Source organism: Typopeltis vanoorti, chromosome 7 (assembly GCF_054136105.1).
Source record: "Typopeltis vanoorti isolate ZY-2024b chromosome 7, IOZ_Tvanoo_1.0, whole genome shotgun sequence".
NCBI lineage: Eukaryota > Metazoa > Arthropoda > Arachnida > Uropygi > Thelyphonidae > Typopeltis > Typopeltis vanoorti.
In genome coordinates, this window is record NC_143555.1 from 59,010,932 (window position 1) to 59,035,530 (window position 24,599).

The following is a 24,599-nucleotide window of genomic DNA, read 5'->3' on the forward strand; positions in this document are numbered from 1 at the left end:
CTTAACCCCATGGATTATTTTGTATGGGGCGCAGTTGAAAAAGACACCAATCGCACTTCCAGTAATACAAAAGCCCAGTTAATGGATAAAATTAAAACAGTTTTTGCGGCCCTTCCCAGGGAGACTGTAGCATCAGCTTGTTCGAGGTTCCGAAGCAGAATTGAAGCTGTGATCGATGCTAATGGTGGTTATTTTGAGTAAATCTTGTTGATAGTATTGTAATTAACTCTGCCTGTAATGTTTTTTTGTCAATTCATTAAATTTAATAGATACAAAGAAGATTTTCTTTTTCCTTACGAAACTGTCAAATTTATCCCGAACACCCTGTATAACTTTGAAAATAGGAAACAATCTTTACCTTCATTATATAAGATGCACCCCATTTTTAAAATGAATTTTTAAGGTAAAAAAGTGCGTCTTATACACCGGAAAATACGGTATGTTAAAATAGAAGGCCATTGCCGCTTTTGATGATTTTTTTTAGTGTCACGTCTCACCTCTGAAAGTCCAATGATGTTCCAGTTGATTTTTTCCAAGGCTTTTTCTAGTTCTACTAGTCTATCCTCTGATTGTAATGTACAAACATTCAATGCAGTAATTTTTATTGTATACATTTTAGTGTAGATTTAGTTATAGTTTTACTAAAAGTTTTTGTGATGGTTTTCCCAGTTCTTTTATCAGAGACAGACCTCCCTTAAGGGTTTGAGTTTGCATCTTCATTTGTCTGGGAGAGATTTGTCAAAATCTGAAAATGTCCTTTTCGACCTTTGACAGTGTGGCCTTTCTTTTTTCTCTTTGCCATGAAACATGTCTTGGGGGGTTTTTGATCTAATTCTCCACACTGACTGGGTGGCTTGGGAGATACACTTTATACCTTTCTGTCAGGTTTGAAAGTGGCCACTACTCTGGAGTGCAGATGCATTAAGGGAATACTCCACCGGAGAATAGATGCTAAAGAAGATTCATCTGTAATCCTGGTGGGTTACATCAAGTTACACCATCTTTACTGCATAAGGCAAAATGAAACAGCAAAACAGAAATTCATCCCTCCCACCCTCAAGTACTCTAATAGCACTGGGGGAAGGAGCAAGTTACTGTTCGTTACTCTATTGTAAAATGTAACCAGATTAATAAAACGAGAGTGCCCTTTAACAACTCATGCTTGCCTACATAAATAATATTATCCTCATCTGCTCACTTTTGTATGAGGTCTTATCAATTTCTCCAAAATCTTAACAACTACAGAAGAAATACAAACAGGCCTTGACATTACCATTCTACCACCAACTTTATGCAATGGTACTATCTTACCCTCCTTACACTCTTTAGGAACCTGCTCATTGCAAGACTATCATTAAATAGCCCAGTTAACAGCACAGTCAGTTCCACAGTATGTTCCCTTAAAACACATGGTGAAATTCCAGCTATTCCCTGCTCCCCAGGAATACATCCTCTTCATTCACTTCTAACACTTCACCACCCATTATCCTTATATGAATAAAGCTTGTAGTGCCAGGATGAACACTCTAATAAAGTGCTCATTAAATAGCTCAGATATGTTACCTGCTTTGGTCAGCCATTTCCAGCAGGATAATCCATCCACTATCATTTTTTTCTCCTACCTGCCACATAGCAAAATACTCCTTGGGATTCTCCATGGATTGCAATGCCAGTTTCCTCTCACATAAATTAAAGATGCCAAGAAGATTCTCAGTTTCATCCTTTATTAAAGTGTAAGCAAAACAAAGTTTGCATGAGTAATTTCACAACTGGACTACTACTATTGTAGAGGCTAATCACTTCACATCAATTGCCTTAATATCCCATAATGCAAAGAATATATCCTTATGGACAAGTATAATGCTATGTATTATGGAAATAGCCACTATCCAGACCAGTTTAGATTTTTATTGAGGTGAAAAAGTAAAGGGTTACTCATCATTGGCCTAGTTAATATAGGGATGCAAGAGAGCCTGACAGTATTAGGAGAAAAAAATACAGATAGATAGCATGAGAGATAGAGTTTTTATTTTTTCACCAATCTCATTTAGATGAACAACCAAAAGACCAATTGAAACTAAAGCACAAAGATGACTGATACTCAGGTGGTTAGCCTTATCTGAGTTAACCATCTTACTGGCCATTATGGACCAAATACGCATCCTCATATGCTTCGTATCCATCATATATTTCAGTGTAATGTCAATGGTATTACAATTTTAATATGCATTTCGCATCCATGGTGACTTGGATGTATATATACATCCATGGTAACTTGGGTTAGCGTGGTTGACCAACTCAAGGTGCTTAACCACGCCGGTAGCGTGGTTAAGCACCTTGAGTTGGCCTTCTCTGCCTGGGATTGCTTTCCAGCCATCCCTGCAATTGACTATGAGACCACATTGGATTAAGAGAATGAAACTATTTAAAATAACCTCTCATAGCAAGAACAGACAGAATTTTCTCCCCCCCCCGGTGAATATTGCATAATGTGGGTGGTCTACACCATCTAGTGATAAATTTGATATCTCCTAGAATGCTTCTTTCTAAATACAAAAATCGTCTGATTGAATAATAAAATTTCCACAGTACAATATATAAAGCATTTGGATGTCATATTGGTGGTTTTCAAATCCATTTTCTCTCTAACCTTCCATAAATGGTTTTTTAATTCATTAATTATAAAAATCAAAATTCTGTTTCCATTGCTGACAGGTAGTGGGTATTGTAAAAAAATAACCTGTTTTGTTGTAAGTAATGGAATGCCCAACACATTATATAATCTTTTCCAAATACGCAGGGCAACTGTAGAATACTGTTTCCAATCGGTAACAGATGTCACAGATTGGATCTCCTATGTTAAAGTACCTCCATTTCATGGTATTGACTGGAAGGCAGCCATATGCAATTCTCCAAGCAAGATCCCTCCTGTTAGGATATCCTTGGAACTTCAGTAAGTTTTGAAACAAAGTATTGTTGTCAGCACCCAACTGTGGAAGTTCACAGCAAAAGAGATCAAAGATTTCTTTACACCAAATTTTACTTTTTTTAATGGAAAGAATGTTAATTCCATAGAGTTTAGCACAGTGTTGTAGTATTCAGGAACAATCTCAGATTTTGGACCTGTATAATCATTAACTCCAAACAGGGGAAGATGAAAACCCAAGTAGTACCAGATAAGGTTTGCACATGTGTGACAGTCTGCAATATTTTATGGATTTTAGAAGCTATATTGCTTAAATAGCAGAATTTTAAGACTCAAAGTCCAAATCTTCCATGCTTCTTTGATAGTTGAAGAAATTCCTTTTTAACGGGATCAGCTGGACCAAACAAATTGTAGAGGTGTGCTATATAATTGCTTTTCTTCAGCTTTGTGATGTTTGTAATATTTATTTTGTACAACTGAGCAGGAAAGATTATGGTTTTGAGTACTATGGCTTTAGAAGAAAAGGAGACTGGCCCTATTTTCCAGTCTTCTAATATGTTCTTGGACAGGTAATATTGGGTAAGAGCAGAAGAGAATTCCAAGTATAACAAGGGGTTCTCTCTTAGGGGTTAGTCCAAAAGGAATGCCTCCAAGATTCCACTTTTCATAAACTTTTAAATTTGTTTTGTCTGCATTAATAATTAATCCACTGCTTTTAATGAATTTTTCCAAAATACCAAAAAATATTGAATCACATTAGTGGAATCCTGACCCAGAAGTGATACAAAGGTTGAAGTAATGCAAAAGTCATATTTACATATACAAGTAGCCAAAAGATGTCACACTTTTTTACTAAAATACACTGGATTAGAGATAGATGTCAAAAGTTTTTTCACTTTGTTATACTATAAATGAAGGATGCCAAGAAATTATATTCTCGATTTCATCCTTTATCCAAGTGTAAGCAAAACAAAGTTTACACGTGAAGTATCTTCATGACTGGACTATATGGAAATATAACTTCTGCATTACTTCAACCTTGGTATCACTTCTGGGTCTGACTCCCACTGATGAGACCTCAATAAAGGTTTAAACTGGTCTGGGTAGTGGTCTTTTCCATAATGCATAGCATTATACTTGTTGATAAGGATATGTGTTTTACATTATGGGATACTGAGGCAATTGATGTGAAGTCATTAGCCTCTATATAAATTAGCCCAGTCATGAAGTTACTTCACTTGCCAACATTTTTTTTGCTTTCACTTGGATAAAGGATAGAACTGAGAATATAATATCTTGGCATCTTTAATTTATAGTATAACCAAGTGATAAAACTATCAACTCCTCTCACATTCTAATTTTTCTCTCCTTAGAATACTAGCCACTTTCTTAGCCTGAGCCTTATATTCCTCATGCAACTGTAGATATGCCTCTTTCTTTATATGACTTCCACAATATCTTTTCTCTTCAGCAATTCTCATTTTAGAAATATATACACGTTTACACAAGAATAAGGCTTAATTTGCCAAATATTTCGGTCTGAACATTACAGACCATCTTCAGTGGCTACATAGGAATAGTTTAAAAAAACAAGGTGGAATACGAACAATTGATCATTCACACATAGAACGAGCCGCATGATGTCATATCGCTAAGTATTAGAAGAGTAAACATTTTTAAAGTCATAATTAAAGATATTAATTCAGAAATTGATAAAATAATCTTAAATAACATTAGACTAATATAGGAAATTTACATTAAAAAATAAAATAAAAATAAAAAAATTAATGTGTTATTCTGATTAAACTTTCCCAAATTTTTGATATAGATATACAGTCATTACGATTCAAGTTAGGACGTTGAAGTAAGGCCTCCACACTTTCTTTAAATAAACATTCAAATTTGTAGCGACATCTGTGTAGGAGGAGAGTCCTGGACCAAAGGATGTTGTGGCTTATTTCTAATCCATGCTGAGCTAATTCAGATTTCTCAGGTTTGTTGTGTTGAATTGATGATTGAAAAAAATGTTTACTCTTCTAATACTTCGCGATATGACATCACGCAGCTCGTTCTATGTGTGAATGATCAATTGTTCGTATTCCACCTTATGTTTTAAAACTATTCCTATGTAGCCACTGAAGATGGTTTGTAATATTCAGACCGAAATATTTGGCAAATTAATTTGACTCCCAATTGCTTTATCTTCTTCACACAAGGTATTCAATCTGTCACTGGTCAACAATTTTTTCTTACTTTCTTTCATGCACTAATGACTCTCTTCCTTTAAATTCTTTTATCCATTGTACTGCTGCAAGCTTGTTTCTAAGTCAACTATAGTCACCTGCCTTATAATTCCACATAACTTCCTTCTGTTTTAATACCTCCCACATGCTTATTCATCCTCTAAGTCAGGATTACATGGTCACTCTCACCAGCTAGGGGCAAGTATGCCATCTTAGTCACAATCTGATTCTCTCATGATATGACCAAATCCAGAACTCTCGATCCTCATGTTCCCTCCACCACATGCTGTCTAAGACAGTTGGCCCTCAAGAACTCCAAAAAATCAGTTCTTTTATTATGGCATGCTGTCTCCTCTGCATAGTTTATATTACAATAGTTGAAGACCCCCATAATGATTGTTGCTCGCTTTGTGCTTGTCTAACTAATTTGCCTAAACATTTTCTGCTCATAACCATCTATACTCCCCGGTCCGTAGCAACATCCTACTAAATACCTTGTCCTATAAACATCTATCTCACACCATATATTCTCAAAGCAATTAGTGTTATTTCCACTGATTAAACAAACATATGTAATAACCACAGTAATAAGTTTTAATAAGTAAATATTTCATCCTAAGTATCTTAGGACATTGTCAGTACAGTTAATTCAAACAATACTAGGATAACATACAGTTAGGGTGCATGATTACAATGGAATCCCAATATGCATGCAGTAGCATGTTATAGCATTAAATTAAAATATATCTGAAGGAATAAAGAGAAAACATTATAAGATTAAGATTGCAATTATGAGAAGGACACTGACCTGCAGAGATAAAAGGGTTATCATTCCGTCTTATAAATCTCTGATCAGACCACACTTAGACTATTGTTCTCAGATTTGGTCACCAGGATTTGAAGGGGATAAATTAACTGTGGAAAGGGTACAGAGACGGATGACAAAGATGGTTTCAGGAGTGTACAATTTTGGTTATGAGGATCGGCTGAGGGAATGTGGACTGCAGAGTTTGGCGGATAGAAGAAGGAGAGGTGATATGATTGAGACTTTTAAACTGTTAAGAGGTGGTTACTGGGTTGATACTGGGGAGTTCTTTCGCTTGGTTGAACAGCGGGAGGGAGTGATGACAAGAGGCCATCCCTGGAAGTTACAAAAGGAAACTGTGAGCAAGAGGGTGACGAGTGGTTTCTTTGCATGGAGGGTAGTTGAACCGTGGAATGCAATGCCTGATGGAGTGGTGAGAGCAAGAACGGTCAATGAGTTTAAGGAGTGGTATGATAGACTTGGTGTTTCTTAGGGAGGGACCTCCCCCCTCGATGAGTCTTGACAGACTTTATGTTCTTAGGAAAGGACCTCCCACGATGAGTCTTTTGACTCCATGGAGGCCTGAATAATAATAATAATTCACACACACAATAATTCACACACACACACACATATATATATAAATTATTTTACACAATTTTGTATGACAATTTCCCATACTTTAGGAATAGCAAGAATGTCATTACGGTTTACATTTGGTTTGTGAAGTAGGGCTTCAGCACTTCCTTTATATAAATGTTCGTGTTTATATAAAGATCTATGTAGAAGTTTGGTCTTTTCCAATGGATCCTATGGTTTGGGTTTTCAACTCCGTTGTGCAAGGCCAGATTTCTGCAGTTTGATAAGACGGATATGGTCTTGATGTTCTGAAATGTGTTTATGAACAGATCTACCTGTCTGTCCATAGTAAGACAATTTACAGGAGCATGGAACCTCGTACACACCAGGTAGCATCAGAGGTGAGAGTTTGTCTTTAGGAGAAAGCAACAAATCATCATCCATCTCAAAATTTTGGCATCATTAAATCATTAGTAACCAGAGGGCACAGATTCTGCTCTTCTGAAGAATCTCTAAACCAAGAATTGGAAATAATCAAAAATACAGCCATACTAAATGGATACAATCTTAAAACAACTCAAAAAATCATCAGTCATTCCCCACACTTCTAGAAAGGAGATACCCTGTGGAGATTCTTTTTCTAGCGTGAATTTGATGCGAGAATGAAGAAGGTTTATTTTATCTAGTCTTTGCTGTCTCGGAATGACCCCAGACAGCAAAAACGTAATTTTTTGGTTTGTGTTCATTGTACAATAAAATATTTTCACTGAGATTTTCCACCCTGGGAGTGCACAATTCATCTCATATCATGAGTAACACCATCATCATATTTACCTTCTCAATCCTGCTGAAATATGCTCTACCCTTCAATTTCTATCCCTTTTAGTACATACTCCTCGTTAACCAAGTTTCACTGCTACTAACAACCCTTGGAGAGACTGAGTCAATCAATGCCACAAACACATTCCCTTTATTTCTAATTCTCATAGCATTTGTATACAGAAAAACCAGTGTATTGTCAGCCTTATTATAGCCATTATTACTCCCCCTCATACTCCACCTGGGTCTGTAATATAGTGTACACCTCCTAATTTCTCAGTGCACTATCCCCACATGAGGCAATCCCTGCAGCATTCCACCTATGGAATTCTAGTTTCCCTGTCCCAGCATACTCACTTACCCACAAAACAACAGTCTCTCCAAATGTCTGCACCCTTCTGTACTCAGATGCAATTCATCTTTCTTGCATACAGCTCCCTTCAATTCTCAAATGTACTTCACACATCCATGTATCCCAGACCTCTTTTTCTGCATATTCTTGCTATCATCTTATTTGTCATCACTGTTCTTCTTCTCCACTCCATATTACAATATCATACTGGGACAATGTGCTCACTATTCTTTCCACAGATTCATTTCTGATGCACTGTGTCTAACATCAACCTGAAATCTCATGACACACACAATTCACACTACCTCTCAGGTAATTCGTTCCCAACATTACTATCATCTTCCCCATGCTAACACCATTCTTCACTGCTATTGCCACACTCTCTATCATCCACCAGGCAAGCACTCTTCTGGCACTCTACTGCACACCCTGAATCATTGAATCTCCATACATTACACTTCAAATAGATTCATTCATCCTTTTCACACTGGCATCCCTGACTCTTATGGCTTGCAATCTCTCCCTCCTCCCTCTCATCTTTCTGCAATTTCCTCTCTTCCATTATCCCCCATTCTTTCGCCTTCCTCTCTGATGCTTTTTTCTTACACCTACTCTTGTTCCTTTCACACTAGCCAATCTCTCTATTCTCCCAAGATCTTCATTCACTTTCATCAATTCACTGTTTGTTTCTTCCACCTCCTTTCTCAGCAATTCTATGTCTCTCTCCCTCTCCAGATATTCTTCTTTCAACCTCACAATCATGGCCATCAGACAAACCATCTCTGTCCACTAAACTACTGAAGGCTAAATCTATATGTAGGTCTTTAACATTCTCTCCATCCTCCAACACAATTCGCATTCACAAACTGAAAATCACCCATTTCCAAAGCACCATTTCTGCCACTGCTAAATACTAAGATTGAGACATTGAGCTTCTCAGCACCTCCTACTGCCTTCATTTCATTCACCCAAACACATTCCCATCTCGCACCTGCCACATTGTTAAACAACGGGACTTGCACATACTGCATGTGTAGGAAGCTATTGCAAAATCTTCAACTGAGTTACGAATAATGAGTCTTTAAATTGGGGAGGGTAGCTCTGGTACTGAAACTGGCAGCTGCCATGTTGAATATAATCACTACACGTGGAGACCGAGACAATATTGAGATCATAAAATCCTAAATACCAAACAAATACCTACCACACAATTAAACAAAAAAAAATCATTCAGTTTGAATAGTGAAAAATTGAATACCAGTATTATTAATATTACCCCAAGACCTCATGGAATCAAAGACTCATCTGGGAGACTCATCTTATTGTCACGAAATAAACACAATATCTTTCCTTGCTACTAATACTTATCTTTTTTTAACACTTTGCATCACTTGTTATTCTTTTTGACTCCATGGAAGTTTGATAATAATAAATATAATCGTTTTTGTTCTACTTCTAATATCAATAACTTGACTAAAGCATCCCAAAGAATGTAATATTGAGTAGCCAAATAGCTATTAAAAGGAAAACCTGCTTCAGTCTAATCTAATCTAATGTAACTCGCAACATAAATGATGCATAGCCACAACTGACTGATATATATAAATACTGTATATACAGTATTTATAAATATCAGATTATAGTTAAAGGGAAAAAAAAGAATAAATACTGGCCTGCACAATTGTTGTATAGTTAGGCTGAGAGAATATGGGAGGATTGTCATTCACATCAGATATTTCAACCTGAACTGTTGTTGTTGCAGATAAGGAAGGAAGCCCGTTATCTTGACAGACAATTTCCAAAACATAGCTTGATATCTGGAATAAAAATTTCATAATTCTATATTATTATTATTTAATGCTCACTTGCTTTCTATAATCAACAACAGTAGTTTAGTAATTTTCAATGAATAAATACTACATACTGTTAATAAGATATATTGTTTGTTTTATTAATCCTTAAACTGAATGTACTCCAATTCTGAGGCTGTAAATCAATCCAGTCAATGAAAGTAAACTGAAAAGTCTTTGTCAAAATTATTTTATTTTATATACTGTAATTTTATGAACGTTTCAGAATGTACAGATTGTGCCTCAGTGGTGCAGTGGGTAGCATGTCAGTCTTATAATCTGGAGGTCGTGAGTTCGATCCTCATCTTGGGCATTTTCATTTGTAAATTAGCTTATAGTAGAGTGTATAACATAGTATAGTAGAGTGTTTAGCATTTAGTTGTGGTAGTTCCATGGCACTTTTTGAATGATCGTGACAGCTGCAGCTCCAATTACGGATGGAGTGTCACCAAGTTCTCTCCCATTCAAAGATTATATTTTACCTAACATATCAAAGGGTTTTGTGGCATGCAGGGCTTGTGGTATGTATGCGTCCTTGCAGTTGGGTATGTGGTAGGCGAGAGAAGGGGGAGTATATATAAGCACAAAATGTAGGGAAGAACTTAGTGAATTAGAGATTACCATAACCAACCTTGTTGCATCAGGGGCAGGAGAATCTCTACCTAGAGAGATGAGTAATGTGATAGAGAGTGAGAATAACGAGCAAAATATGAATGAAAAAATAAGAGTGGGAGTGTGGAAAGTTTGAATAATCGTGAAGTTTTCGTAGATGGTCTTTATTGGGAGGATCAATGGCGAGCAAGAGTGGCTAACTTGCAGAGACAGATAGATGAGCTAAAAGAGGAGGTGGAATGTGTTGGAAATGAGTTAAGAAGTGTGAAAGATGAAGATTAGGTGAATGGAAGAGATGAATGCAAGGTGAAGCAGAGTAGAAGTGAGAGAGAGAATTATGGGAATGATAGAAGAGGAGAGAATAGAAACAGGAGGAGAGAGAGAGAGGGAATGAGAAGAATGTGAGGGAGTGCTGGAACCAGGGATAGAGTGATTCCAGGTAAGTAGGGTAACATAGAAATAAAGTTTTAGAGGAGAGAGGATGCAGGTTAGCAATCAAGGAACAGAGTGGTAAGAGGTGTTATGTATGGAGACTTGATAATCCGTGGTGTGCAAGATAGGATGTGTGTTTGCCTGGAGGAATGATAGAAAATGTGGCTGTGGCAGTTAAGCATGCTGAAAGGGTGGATAAGATGATCATGATGGTGGGCATGAATGACTAAAGAGGCAGTGTAAATTGGATGGCGAGAGATCTGAGATTCATGCTTTAGGTTGTACAAACAAAAACACAGAGAGGAAATATGCTGTGTGTGTGTTGCCCAGGTATGATAATGATGAGCTGAGTAGAAGAGCAGTAATAATTGGAGGGTATTTGAGTAAAGAAAGGAACTGTATGCGAGAGACGAGACTGCTTGCATTTGAATGAGGAAAGACGTAGTCATCTAGAGAGATTGCTGTTTTCTGAATGAGTTGGTGTGTCAATGCATGGAAACTAGAATTCCCAGGGTGAATGGTAGCAGGGTTGGACTGTTGTGGGAATGGATGCTTGGGGGGAGACACATCAGGTAACACTGAGTCCAGTGGAGTCTGGAGGAGGATAATGATATGTATAGAAACAGTGATATTTTTATGCTTTATACTTATGACAGGAGTATCCAGAATAAAGGAGATGAATTGATGGTGCTGATAGCATCAGCCTGGCCAAAAATGATTGGGATCTCTGAGACATGGTTAATGGAAGATGATATAATAACAGGAATAGCAATAGCAGAGTACAGCATTTTTCGGCAGGATAGGAAGGGAAAATGCACTGGTAGAGTATTGCTTATGATAAGGATGACTTATGGCCTCTAAGAGTGGAGGCTTTGGAAGGCAATGACACTAATGGTTTTGAAAGCATATGATGTAAGGCAGATGTGGACAAGATGGGATATTTAGTAGGGTGTTGCTACAAGCCAAGGAACACAGAGGGTGAGGACAGGAGATGTTTAGGCAATTCGGCTTGGCAAGTGCAAGAAGAATGATTGTTATGGAAGATTTTAACTACAGCAATATAAATTGAGAAGAGGAAAATGTATGTAGTAATAATGGAATAAATTTTTTTCTAGAATTCTTGAGGGACAAATGTCTTAGGCAACATGAATAGAGGGAACAAGAGGTTCAACAGTTTTTGGATTTGGTCATAGCATCAGAAGAGCTGATTATAACTGAGATGGCATCTCTTCCCCCAGTTGGAGAGAGTGACCATGTGGTTTTGACTTGGAAGATGAATACACATACAAGAGTAGCAAAGAGAAGGGAACATGTATGGAATTATAATAAATTTAGTTTAATCCTTTATCCAAGTGTGTGCAAACAAAGTTTGCACCTGAAAGTATCTTCAGGACTGGGGTAAAGTGGTACAACACTGGGCGACTCTTTGCAAAGGTGGAGCAAGCTACCAACACTCCTATCTCAGTATCTCCCATAATGCAAAACACATCTCCTTGTGGATATGTATAATGTTATGCATTAAGGGAAGGGCCACTACCCAGACTAGTTTCGACCTTTATTGAGGTCTCTTCAGTGAGAGCCAGGCCCAAGTGGAGATATTAGCAAAGTGTTGTACCACTTTACCCCAGTCCTCAAGATACTTTCAGGCGCAAACTTTGTTTGCACACACTTGGATAAAGAATTAAACTAAATTTATTATAGTCAGACCAAGTGAAAAATAAACTTTCAACATCTTTCTCTAAATCCAGAGTAATTTAATAAAAAGGTGGCACACTGTTTGGCAGCGCCTATAGGAGGAGAGGACCTTGCTAATGCTTCTGGCTTGGTATCTCCACTTGGGCCTGGCTCCCACTGAAGAGACCTCAATAAAGGTCGAAACTAGTCTGGGTAGTGGCCCTTCTCTTAATGCATAACATTATACATATCCACAAGGAGATGTGTTTTGCATTATGGGAGATACTGAGATAGGAGTGTTGGTATCTTGCTCCACCTTTGCAAGGAGTCGCCCAATTTCAGGCGCAAACTTTGTTTGCACACACTTGGATAAAGGATTAAACTAAATTTATTATAGTCTGACCAAGTGAAAAATAAACTTTCAACATGTATGGAATTATAAGGCAGGTGATTATAATAGTCTTAGATATCAACTTGGACAGTTGATATCTAAGATTATTATAATCAAAAAAAAGGACTAACCTCAAAAAAAAAGGGGAGACTAAGGCAAGTGATGTGAAGTTATAAGCTTCTATATGACTTGCCCCAGTCCTGAAAATAGTTCAGGTGCAAACTTGTTTGCATATAATTTCTTGGTAATTTTAATTTAAGGATCTTTTTGCATGAGAATTTGGACCTCTTCCTGTGATGAGTATTTTGACTCCTTGGAGATCTGATGGTGATGATAATAATCTTATTATTATCAAAAAAAGGGGGGAGTTTGTCATCCTAGTTGTTAAATTTGGTTCAAGGAGTTCAAACATGGGTATGTTGATATCAGTAATGCAGAATGGCTGGGTTGGTCAAGAATTTCAGCCACTCAGGATCAGCAGCCTTTCAAAGAAGGTGTGTAAAAATCTAACGACTCTGTCTGCTATGAAGACTTCACATTTTGTGCAGAAACATTTATGATTCACACACAGCACTGGCACTGTCTATTACATCATTATGAATGTGATATTTCTCATGTCTTTGTTCTTACAGGGAAACAATCTCGTATAAAAAAATCATGAAAAATACAACAGCGATTCATTTTTCATTTGTATATTCTGAAATGTTTATAACATTACCATATGTAAAAGAAAAATTTTTGGCAAAGATTTTCCCATTTACCTTTATATTGATGTGGCATACACACTTCTAGCTAATCTCATCCCTTTCTTCTTCTTTTCTCTGTGTCTCCTTTCAGTTAATGCTAACATCCTTAACTTTCATTCACATAAATGAAATGCTAAAGGAAACTAACTGGAAAATGTAACTTTCTTCAGAAAAATTGTCAGGCATGACTGCTTTATGTCTGCAAACAAATGAAAAGATGAAACAAACTTCCTATACCTGGTAAAAGTGACCTGTATATAATGATGAGCAGATCAGGATTAACTGGTGTATCAAAAGTAGATCTTCCCTATCAAGCCTGGCCAGATCTCATCTTTTGTCAGAAGAAACAGAGTTTTCGACTGCATCAACAATTTACAGAAAAATGACAAAGTGATAAGTGTGAACAAGTGATTATATAAAGGAATGCTAGCTTGGAAATGAAGTATTACCAATAGCCATCAGGGAAACCAGAATAAATACAAACATATTATAATTTATGAGAAATTATATTCTTGTTTAAATCTTTTAATCAAGCATATATAAACAAAGTGTGAATGTGACTATCACCTAATAATTGCCACCATTACACCATAGCCTTATATGCAGATAATATTACAATAATGTCACAGTGGGGTAAAGGATTAAAACAAGGATGTAATTTCTTGTCAATTATAACATACAGGGTGATCAAATTAAAGTATCCCTGTTTAAGGCTCACCATCAAGTAATCAAAATGCTACAGCAATACAGTGTGCATCATGCAGAAGCAATATCTGGGAGAGAGGAAGAAGGTAGTTCCAAAATTCACCACCGGGGGCATTGTAAACACCAGATGCATGGAATTTAGACATCATGCAACTCAGCACGTGCCAGGAGGGTTTAAAAAGATGGACATGGGATTTTTCCCTTCATTCTGGTTGTTAATATCATCCACAGTGATGCTATTAACCTTGTTTCCATTTGCTTTGCTTGTGAAGCTGTACTACCTAAACAATTGCAATGCTGCTGTTTCTGTACTGTGTGAATTTTGTCACCTAAACATCTCCATGTGTTCTGAGACAAATGATTAGTCATTCTGAAGAAACAGGATCATTGAGAGTTAGATCTGACAGAGGTTGAAAGCCATTCAGCTCACAACAAGTGAATGAAGTTGTTAATGTCATTGTGGAGCAGGCCATGAATAACAGCATTGGTTCCTGCAGTTCACGTGCTGGTACCAAGGAATATGGATGTGCCTTACACAACTGTCTGGAAAATTCTAATTAAGATTCTGCATTTCTACCCATTCCAGATAACCTTGACACAGGAGTTGCGCCTGCAGGACTTTGAAAATCAACTGACATTCGCTTTAACATTCCTTGCTGGAGTGGAGTTTAACAATGTGTGGCCATGGATGATTTTGTGGGGAGATGAAGCTCCCTTTCACCTGAATTGAGCTGTGAATACTCACAATTGCTGGATATGGGCTATGCAAAACCTGCATGTAATCCAACATGTGATATTTCAAGTTCCTCTGCATTCACCCAGAGTTACCATCTGGTGCAGCTTTACAGCTTTGTTTATCATTGGACCATTCTTCTTTGAGGACATCCACCGGTCAGGTCCCATGACCTGCTCAGTTAATACTAAGAGGTATCACAAGCTACAGCAGTGCCTGTGCATGGATTCAGTCATTCTTAAGCAGGATGGGGCCTTGCCACACATTAGTCGGTCTGTACAGGAGATTCTTTTGAGAACATTTCACAAAGTCCAGAGTGATCATCTAGGCATTTCCCACCGCATGGCCACCTCGTTCATCTATCTGATCTAACCCAACCAGTGGCTGTGGGAATTTCTCAAGGACAGGGTTTATCAGGATAATCATGATAACTTGCCAGTGCTGAAAGACAGCATAATGCAGCATGTGTGCAACATCAGTTCCAACCAGATGTGTTCTGCCGTCTAACACATTGTGCAGAGGAAGGGCAGCACGTTAAACAATACAGCTCGTGAATGCATAATGGAAGGGAATAATAATGTGTTATTTATGTTTGTGTCACTTTTCTCCTTTTTACACACACAAATTATTACATGTACATTCAGTACATCAGACAGCACTCCTAGTGGTGAATTTTTGAGCTACTTTATTTTTTCCCCCTCAGATATCGTTTACACATGATGCACAATGTATTCCTGCAAAATTTCGCAGCATCTGGATCACTGGGTGGTGCTCTACAAGGCCTTAAACAGGATACATTACGGGGGGGAGGATGAAAAGTTCGATAAACATGTAGAACAAAAATGATATTAAAGCAACTGATATAACTACAAGAAAGAACATATCTTAAAACCCTTTAACTCCCATGTTTCATCAAATTGTAATAATTTGTTCTTTTTCTTTTAGGATATATAAGAAGACATGTCAGAGGTTTTGAAGAAATTTGAAGAGACAGAGGTGTGGGCCATCATCAAGTTTTTCGTGCTTCAAAAAAAGTCCACAACCGACATTCACTTTGTGTGAGACTTTAGGAGACTGCATCCCAACACATCCAACAGTTACCAAATGGGTGACCAAATTTAAAACTGGACTCCTGCGACAACAGATGCCCCTAGGTCAGGAAGACTGTCCACAGCGATCATACTTGAAAACAACGATGCAGTGCATGCTATGATCATTGATGATAGACAAATACTACCCAAATTAATCATTACAAAGACTGAGAATATCCAGGGAATGAGCTGGGATCATCATCCACCAACATCTGGATATGCACGAAGTAAGTCCATCAAATGTTTAAATGCTGATCAAAAGAGAGAATGTGTGCTGTCATCTCAAGGGATTTTGGGTCATTTCGAGAAATCAGGTGCAAATGTGTTTGGCTGATATTTTGACTGTTGATGAAAGATGACTTCATCACCATGACCCAGAGACCAAACAACAGTCAGTGGAGTGTAGATACAAAGGTTCTCCATGGCCAAAGAAGTTTTGAACACAAAAGTCAGCAGGGAAGGTTCTTGCCAATGTTTTTTTGGGATATCGATGGTGTAATCCTTAACGTTTATTCAACAGCTCAGGAAACTGAACAGAGGCATGTTGCTTTTTTGCAGGACAACACATTTACTCACGAAACCCAACAGACAATACACAATTTGGGCTTTCAGTGTCTGCCTCACCTACCCTATTCACCAGACCTGGCCTCATCTGACTATTTTCTATTCCCAGATTTAAAGAAACACTTGATATGAACAAAATTTTCCACAGATGATGAAATCATATCTGCAGCTGTGGACTGGTTTGTGCGACAAGGGAATTTTTTTTTTCTCTCAGAGGATTGCAAATGATGCAGCAGCATTGTAACAACTGTATAACACTTCGTGGGGGAATATGTAGAATAATGCGTAAGTTACATGGTTCTACCTCAATTCCTTCATGGTGATTATCATAACTTTAAAGCACACCCTTGTAATTTTGATCACTCGGTACTTTATAATTCAGCGGTAAAACTGTTTTCAGAATACAAACACTGCAAAAGGAATAAGCATCTACCCATGTCATCAACAGCAAACCTCACAGAGCCTTCCAAATATACGTAGTCTCAATTCCTACCTCAGCAGTGTTTATTTCAATCTGCAATCTGTGCAAAAAATACCTAGCTTTCCTGATAGTAGCTCAATGGCTACTAACCTAAGCTTTCCCAAATACACACTGACTCTCTTCATTACAAAGGCAGCACTGGTGCATGTGTTCATTTCTGATATAGCATGCCAGAGCATATCCAACATAGAATCTCCAGATTTTGACCCTCTGGCTGAATATTTCTCTCTTCCTCATTCCATCAAATTCATTTGCAGTTTCTGTCACTTTCCTGGAGCCTCTGTAACTCAGTAAGTTTCAGATGATTCTCTTTGGTTGGAAAGATCTGGGTTCAAATTCCCATCTAGGATGTGAAGAATCTTTATCTGTGATTTCATGTGAAGGTGAGTTGGCCAGTTTTGTACAGAGGCGGCAAGGTTTTTTTTTTTTTTCTCAAGAATGCTCGGGTATTTCATCCCACAAAACAGGCAAACCAGCCAGAAGAACAGATGCAATATGCAAACATAGGATGCCACAGCAATTAGGATGTATGCCAGCCTGCTTGGCCAAGTGGTTAGCGTATCCGCTCTCCAGCCAAAAGGCTGTGGGTTCGAATCCCTGCTGTGGGCATGGATGTTTGTGATTGTCTGTGAAAATACTAGTGGTGGTGATGATCAGCAGTAGATGGCATTGGTGTAGATGATGAAGGTTGGTGAAGACGGAGAGGTTGTAGAGTAGGTGCCCTCCCTCGATGAGTCATTGGACTCCCTGGAGGTGTTAGGTAACAATAATAATAATAATAATTAACTAACCAATCCACAGCATCTGGTTTTGAAAATCTGTACTGTATCCATTGTATGGGTCCACACATAAGCTTAAAACAGGATGGAGGGAAGGATCACTCCTCTGATGTCTCCAACTATTCTGAAATTTTTTACTTCTTTTTCTTCATTCAGTTTTCTTCAGTCCAGCAGTGAAGTCATCTTCCTCAGAGATTTTAATGTTCACAATACCAACTGGTTTTATTCTTTCAACCTCACAGACTAAACAGGTGAAAGGCTGAGACAATTTGCTATCACAAATGATCTTAAACTGTTTACATGTCTACTAGATACCCCCCCCCTCTTCAAATTCTATAGATCTCTTTCTCGCTAATGAGCCTTCCACATACATTGCGAATGATGCTTGTTCTCTAGATAATTCAGGCTACGATCTATTGCTGTTCTCTTCAACCACAATGCAATACTCACTGCCAATTTCAGCTATAAGTTGTCTGGCATTACAAGAATGCCAAGTGGGATGATTTCATAAGTTCTCTGTCTTATTCCATTGGTTGAATTATTGTTTTTGGCCTTCCAACTCAAGCATATGCACAGAAGTGTATATTTCAGGTATGCTAGGAGTACACCACACACCTGAAAAATTCATAAAAGAAATGGTTTTTAACAGTTTTTTTTTTAAATACATTTATTCATTTATTTTCAAGACATTCATAGTGTGATTGTAAATAAGATAAGGTGATTGCCATCAAAGCACATACTGGCTAGTTACATGTGAAGGCAGAGTAATGTGATTCTCTGTGAGCCTGTGATGAGGTATCTGCATGCATTTCTAACAGCTAAAGATTAACAGAGATTATGCAACACACCCATACTGGTTCATTTGCATTGATTGAAATTTGTGTAAGAATAAAAGGCACACAAACTCTCGTGGGAAGTAAAATGCAATCAGCTATTCTTAGTTATTCCTAAGCTGCTATTTGCTACCATTTACATCTCACAGTTTTACTTTGTGTGGACATAATTTGTCTTCTATCACCAACAGCATTCCCTCCCTATCCCTTCTTGTCTTTTCTATCCTCACGGAAAATATCATACCTTCCATCTATTCCCATCATCCTTATCAAACCATGTTTTGCTTATTCCAACAATTTTTGGACAAGTAAATTCAATTAACAAAAACATGTCATCTCCCTTATTTTTGATGTTCCTGGCATTTGTCAATAAACAGAGCGATTCACTTTTAGGTCTATAACTGGTTCTGCACATGCCACTTGTAAGTTGTGATTTCCTCCCACCTAACCATTCCCAACTGCTTTTATCACCACTTAACCTATCTCTCTCTCTTCAGACTCAACTAGATCCTATACATCCCAAGCCATCCCATCCAATTATTGATATGAAGGTTATTTATTTTATGATATACTTCCTGCTTACTTACCCATAATTGGGCCATCCTCTCCTATTTCCTCTATACTTGAGATTTTCATGATTTCACCTTGATGAGGATTAAACACACTTATAAATTGTTACTGAACCTTAGCGATATCTTCTGCAGTAGTTACCATTCTACCATTTTCATCCATTAACATCATCCTGCCATAATCATTCTTCCTTCTACTTGGCACATATCTGAAAAACTATCTAGGATTTTGCTTCACCCAATTCGCTAATTTCAGCTCTTAATATGGTTATATATTTCTTACAAACTGATTCATTTTCCCAGGTTGCTCTTTATACTTCTCATGCAATTTATTGCTGTCATAATCAGCTTGTGTTCCCTCCTTTTTTAAATTTCATATATAATCCCTTCATTCATCCATTAACACTGACTTTATTCAGTCTTTCGACCTTCAGAAAACATTTGGAAATTGATGTAGTTATGTAGTTATAGTTATTGATGTGTATTTTGGTAAGTTCTGCTTAACAAATCATTCCATACTATAGCTGCAAGCTGTCTCCCGAACTTTTCATAATCACAAGCTTTGTCCACATATATCCTTTTTTCAAAAGAAGTCTTCATATAGCTAGCCACAAAGTTGGTGAGAGTGATCACTTCATGATCACTCTCACCAAGTGGAGGGAAGTGCAAAACTCTACTTATAATCACAACCACTAATGAAATGATCAGATCAAAAACTCTTAATTCTTGTGTGCTCTCCTTCACATACAGCCTAAGATAGTTGCATCTCAAGAACTCAAGAAATTCAACTTCCTTATTTCCAAATGCTATCTCTTCATTCCAATCTATACTGCCATAATTAACACTGGCCTGGTTGGCTGAGTGGTTAGCGTATCCGCTCTGCAGCCAAAAGGCTGCAGGTTCGAATCCCATTGTAGGTATGGATGTCTGTGAAAGTACTAGTGGTGGTTGGCAGTAGATGGTGTTGGTGTGGATGATGAAGGTGGAGACAGAGAGTTGTAGAGCAGATGCCCTCCCTCGATGAGTCTTTGGACTTCCTGGAGGTGTTACACAATAATAATATCACCCATAATAATCACCCTTCCCTTATTCACTAACCCAAGTTGCATATTATTATTATTATTTGGGCACCTTCGTGGAGTCTGAAAAGTCATTGCAGCACACCCAATCTATCATACATCTCCTTGAGCATATTAGCAGACAAAGCACTCAAAACTGACTCTTGCAACCTATTCCACTCATTCACAACTCTCCAAGAAAAAAAAAATCTAGTCCTCTCACCCTTACTAACCACACTTTTATTCAACTTCCAGGGATCACACCTTGTACTGTTCGGTCTACTCAAGTGCTGAAACATTTCCCCTGCATCTATCCTATAAAACCTTTTAAGCAACTTAACCAACTTCTACAATCCACTCACCCTCAATCTATCTTCATAGGGAACATTCCACAGGTCACTCACCATCTTGGTCACTTACCGAAACCTCTCCACTACCTTTTCATCTCCAAGAAAACCACAGCACCAGACTTTAGAACAGCAATCCAGATGTGGGCATATCAAAGCCTTATAAAGAGGAATAACAATTTCCTTAACTATACTTGTTAATGTGTTCTTCAATAGCCAAGTATCTTATGGGCAACCTTAGAAATATGTCCTCTAAACTTCAACTCTCTGTCTACCACCACCCCTAAATCTCTAGCTTCATCTATTTGCTGGAGTACAGTTCCATTAATGTGGTACACAGCTTGTAATCTATTTATCCCAAAATGCAAAACTTTACATTTCTCCACATTAAACAGATACTAATTATCTTTTGCCCATACTGACAGCCTATTTCAATAATCCTGCTTGATTAACTATTATTCTATCTAACTTTACATCATTTGCAAACAACTGAGTATTTCCTTTCAGGTTATTTCCTATATCATTTATGTACAAAATAAACAGGAATGGTCCAGCACCGAACATGGCAAAACACCACTAATCACCTGATTTCGACTTGATTCTGTCCCCTCCATATACCACTTTTTGATATCTAACCAGCAGCTAATTTGCATAACAGAGTTCCATGAGATATTCTGTCAAATGTATTACAAAATCATCGTGTAGCAATTTCCTTTATCCAACTCAGCTGTTACTCTATTTTAAAAAGGTAGTAAATTACTAAAGCATGACCAACCCTTCACAAAGCTATGATGACTACCATATAGTATAATATTTTTATGTACCCATTATTGAATTCTCTTTTTGGCTAATTTTTCTAGTATTACTACCATGCCTGAGATACTGAATGTTTTTTTTTCCCCTCTTTCCATTTCCTTAGAACTCTACCAGAGCTGAATTTAAATTAAAGAGCCTAGTCAAAGGCATTGCCATGTGCAAAGTTCCCTAGCACATTCTTACAAAATACTAGCTGATATCCCATCTAATCTCTGCCCCCCCCCCCCCCAGCTGTGTTTACATTGAGATTCTGCAATATCCTAAGAACCTCAAATTCATTCACCTCTGTTCCCACATTAGTGTCTGTCATATAGGTTAAAGCAGTAACTTCACTAGGGTGATATACCCCTTGCAAAGTAGTCACTTACTAACTCAACTATTTTATCTGCTTCTATCTCCTTGTGACCATCATCCCTCATTTCATAGTCATTCTTCCTCTTACCACATAACGAAATAAATCTTTGGGATTTCCTTTGACCTGCTTGGCTAGATTCATCTCATAATCTGATTTTGCCTTCCTTGCCATGCTGGTCACCTTTCTTGTCTGAGCCTTGTACTGTTCATGAGTTTGCTGGTCACCTTTTTCTCTATATACCCTCCACTACTAACATCTTTACCCGTCAATACAATCTCCCAAGTCAAGACTGCATGGTCACTATCTCTAATTGGAGGCAATGTGGTCACCTTGGTTATGGATAGCTCTTCTGATCCTATGACCAGGTTCAATAGTCTCCCACCCCTATTGTTGGAAGTTTTTTCCATTGGTTAGACTATAATAAATTTAGTTTAATTCTTTATCCAAGTGTAGTTTGCACTTTAAGTATCTTGAGGACTGAAGCAACTCATGGTGGTGGACCAAGCTCTCATCACTCCCTGTCTTAGTATCTCCGATAATGCAAAGCACATCATTAAGGGAAGCGCCACTGCCCAGACCAGTTTTGATCTTTATTGAGGTCTCGTCAGTGGCAGCCAGACAAGACTGCATGGTCACTATCACCAATTGGAGGCAATGTGGTCTCACCTAGATTATGGATAGCTCTTCTGATCCTATGACCAGGTTCAATACTCTCCGACCCTTATTGTTGGAAGTTTTTTTCCACTTGGTTAGACTATAATAATGCTATGCATTAAGGGAACGGCCACTACCTAGACCGGTTTTGATCTTTACTGAGGTCTTGTTAGTGGGAGCCAGACCCCGAGGTGGTGATACTAAGGCAAGGAGTGATGAGAGCTTGGTCCACCTTTACCATGAGTTACCTCAGTCCTGAAGTTTCAGGCGCAAACTTTGTTTGCTTACACTTGGATAAAGAATTAAACTAAATTTATTATAGCCTAACCAAGTGGGAAAAAACTTCCAAAATCTTTCTCTAAATCCAGAGTAATTGAATAATAAGGTGAGACACCTTTTGGCAACTCGTATTGGTAAATATGACTTCTCCATTGCTTCTGCCTTAGTATCACCAACTCTGGGTCTGGCTTCCACTGATGAAACCTCAATAAAGGTTGAAACTGGTCTGGGTAGTCCGGTTTCAACCTTTATCCCTTCCCTTAATGCATAGCATTATACATGTCCGCAAGGAGATGTGCTTTGCATTATGGGAAATACTAAGACAAGGAGTGATGAGAGTTTGGTCCACCTTTACCATGAGTTGCCTCAGTCCTGAAGATACTTCAGGCACAAACTTTGTTTGCTTACACTTGGATAAAGGATTAAACTAAATTTATTATTATCTTCCATCCCTAGTCTCCTCCATCACATGCCGCCTTAAGTAATAACTCTTAGAAGGTGTATAAATTCTATTTCCTTCCTTCCATGTGATCTTTCTTCTTTCTAGTCTATATCTCCATAGTTCCCCACCCATAATAATCACTCATCCTGTACTCATTGTACTAATTTGCTGATGCATGTCGTCCAGATTATCTGTGGTACTCCCTGGCCTATAGCAACAACCAATTGTATATTTTCTCTTACTGGCCTTAATTTCACACCAGATTGTTTCAAATGAACAGCCACTCTCCCACCTGTCTCCTTTTCTTTTTCGCTGCAATCCATCTGCTATCATCACCAGCAGTACTCATCCCTCCCATTTCTTCATCACCAACTTTCACATTCCTTGGCCTACAGCAGCATCTGACTAAATATCTCTTTGTATTAACCTCTACCTCACCAATACTGACTCAAAACCATTGCCACTATTCACATCTTGCATCTCCACTTTGTGCAGATATAATTTGTCTGCTATCATCAACAGCACTCCCTCTCTTTCTATTCCCATGAGGATATCATCCTTATCTAGCCATGTTTCACTTATTCCAATAATTTTTGGAAGAATAAACTCGATCAACAAAACCATTTCATCTCTCTTATTTCTGATGTTCCTGGCATTTTTAAATAAACACAGCAGTTCACTTTTAGGTCTATAACCAGTCCTACCCATGCTATTTAGGTGGTGATTTCCTCACACCTAACTGAATTGCATTTATAACTACTTACCCTATCTATCTCTTAAGATTCAACTACATCACAGGCCATCCCATTCCGGCTATCCTCAAATACACATTCATTACTATTTCCAACATGAAATTTTGTTATACTCTGTCTATCTGGCATTCTCATTCAACAGTAAATGAGAATAGCAGAAGTACTACTATTCTCATTTACAACCACTTCAGTCCATCAGTTCCTTTCTCCTGATGCTTTGCTTTACCTCTTACTTCCTCTACTCTCTTGCTCAAGTTAATCATTGCTTTTCCTTGCAACAGCAGTCTCTCTGACTCACATCAAATCCATTTAAATACAACCCATGACTTTTGTACATTTCAATCTTTCCCTCAAAAGCATCCACATTTGTCCAATTCACACAGCAGAAAAAGTCTCCTGGTGCTGATGGGATTTCTCCTATTTGTCTGGAGATCTGTACTCCAGAGTTGATTCCTATTCTGTGTCACTTTTTTTATGTTCTCTTATTCCACTGATATCTATTCTGTAGCACATCTTATTCCTAAAATGGATGTTGATCTTTAGTCAAATTATTGCTTGGTTTCATGTTAAAACGTTATTTTCTTCACCACGAAAACTATGGAAATGACTTCTATTTGGATTTATTGATCAAGTAATTTTTAGAACAACTATGTTACACCAACTAGTTTCACCAACTGAGGCTGTTGGCATCTTCAGGGTACATAATTGATAT

General features: G+C 37.8%; 1 protein-coding gene and 1 non-coding gene across 2 annotated transcripts in view; one reads left to right on the plus strand and one right to left on the minus strand.

Moving 5' to 3' along the window:
* The window catches only part of LOC150104706 (fat-like cadherin-related tumor suppressor homolog), a 573,066-nt gene that overhangs the window by 208,239 nt on the left and 340,228 nt on the right, over positions 1-24,599 (minus strand). Inside the window, exon 19 of the mRNA XM_090395611.1 lies at positions 9,398-9,541. Within this exon, the coding sequence (XP_090251737.1) occupies positions 9,398-9,541 (144 nt within the window). The remainder of the gene's footprint in view (positions 1-9,397; positions 9,542-24,599) is intronic.
* Positions 9,815-9,887, plus strand: TRNAI-UAU (transfer RNA isoleucine (anticodon UAU)). The gene has a single exon. It is a non-coding gene; the product is annotated as a tRNA-Ile (tRNA).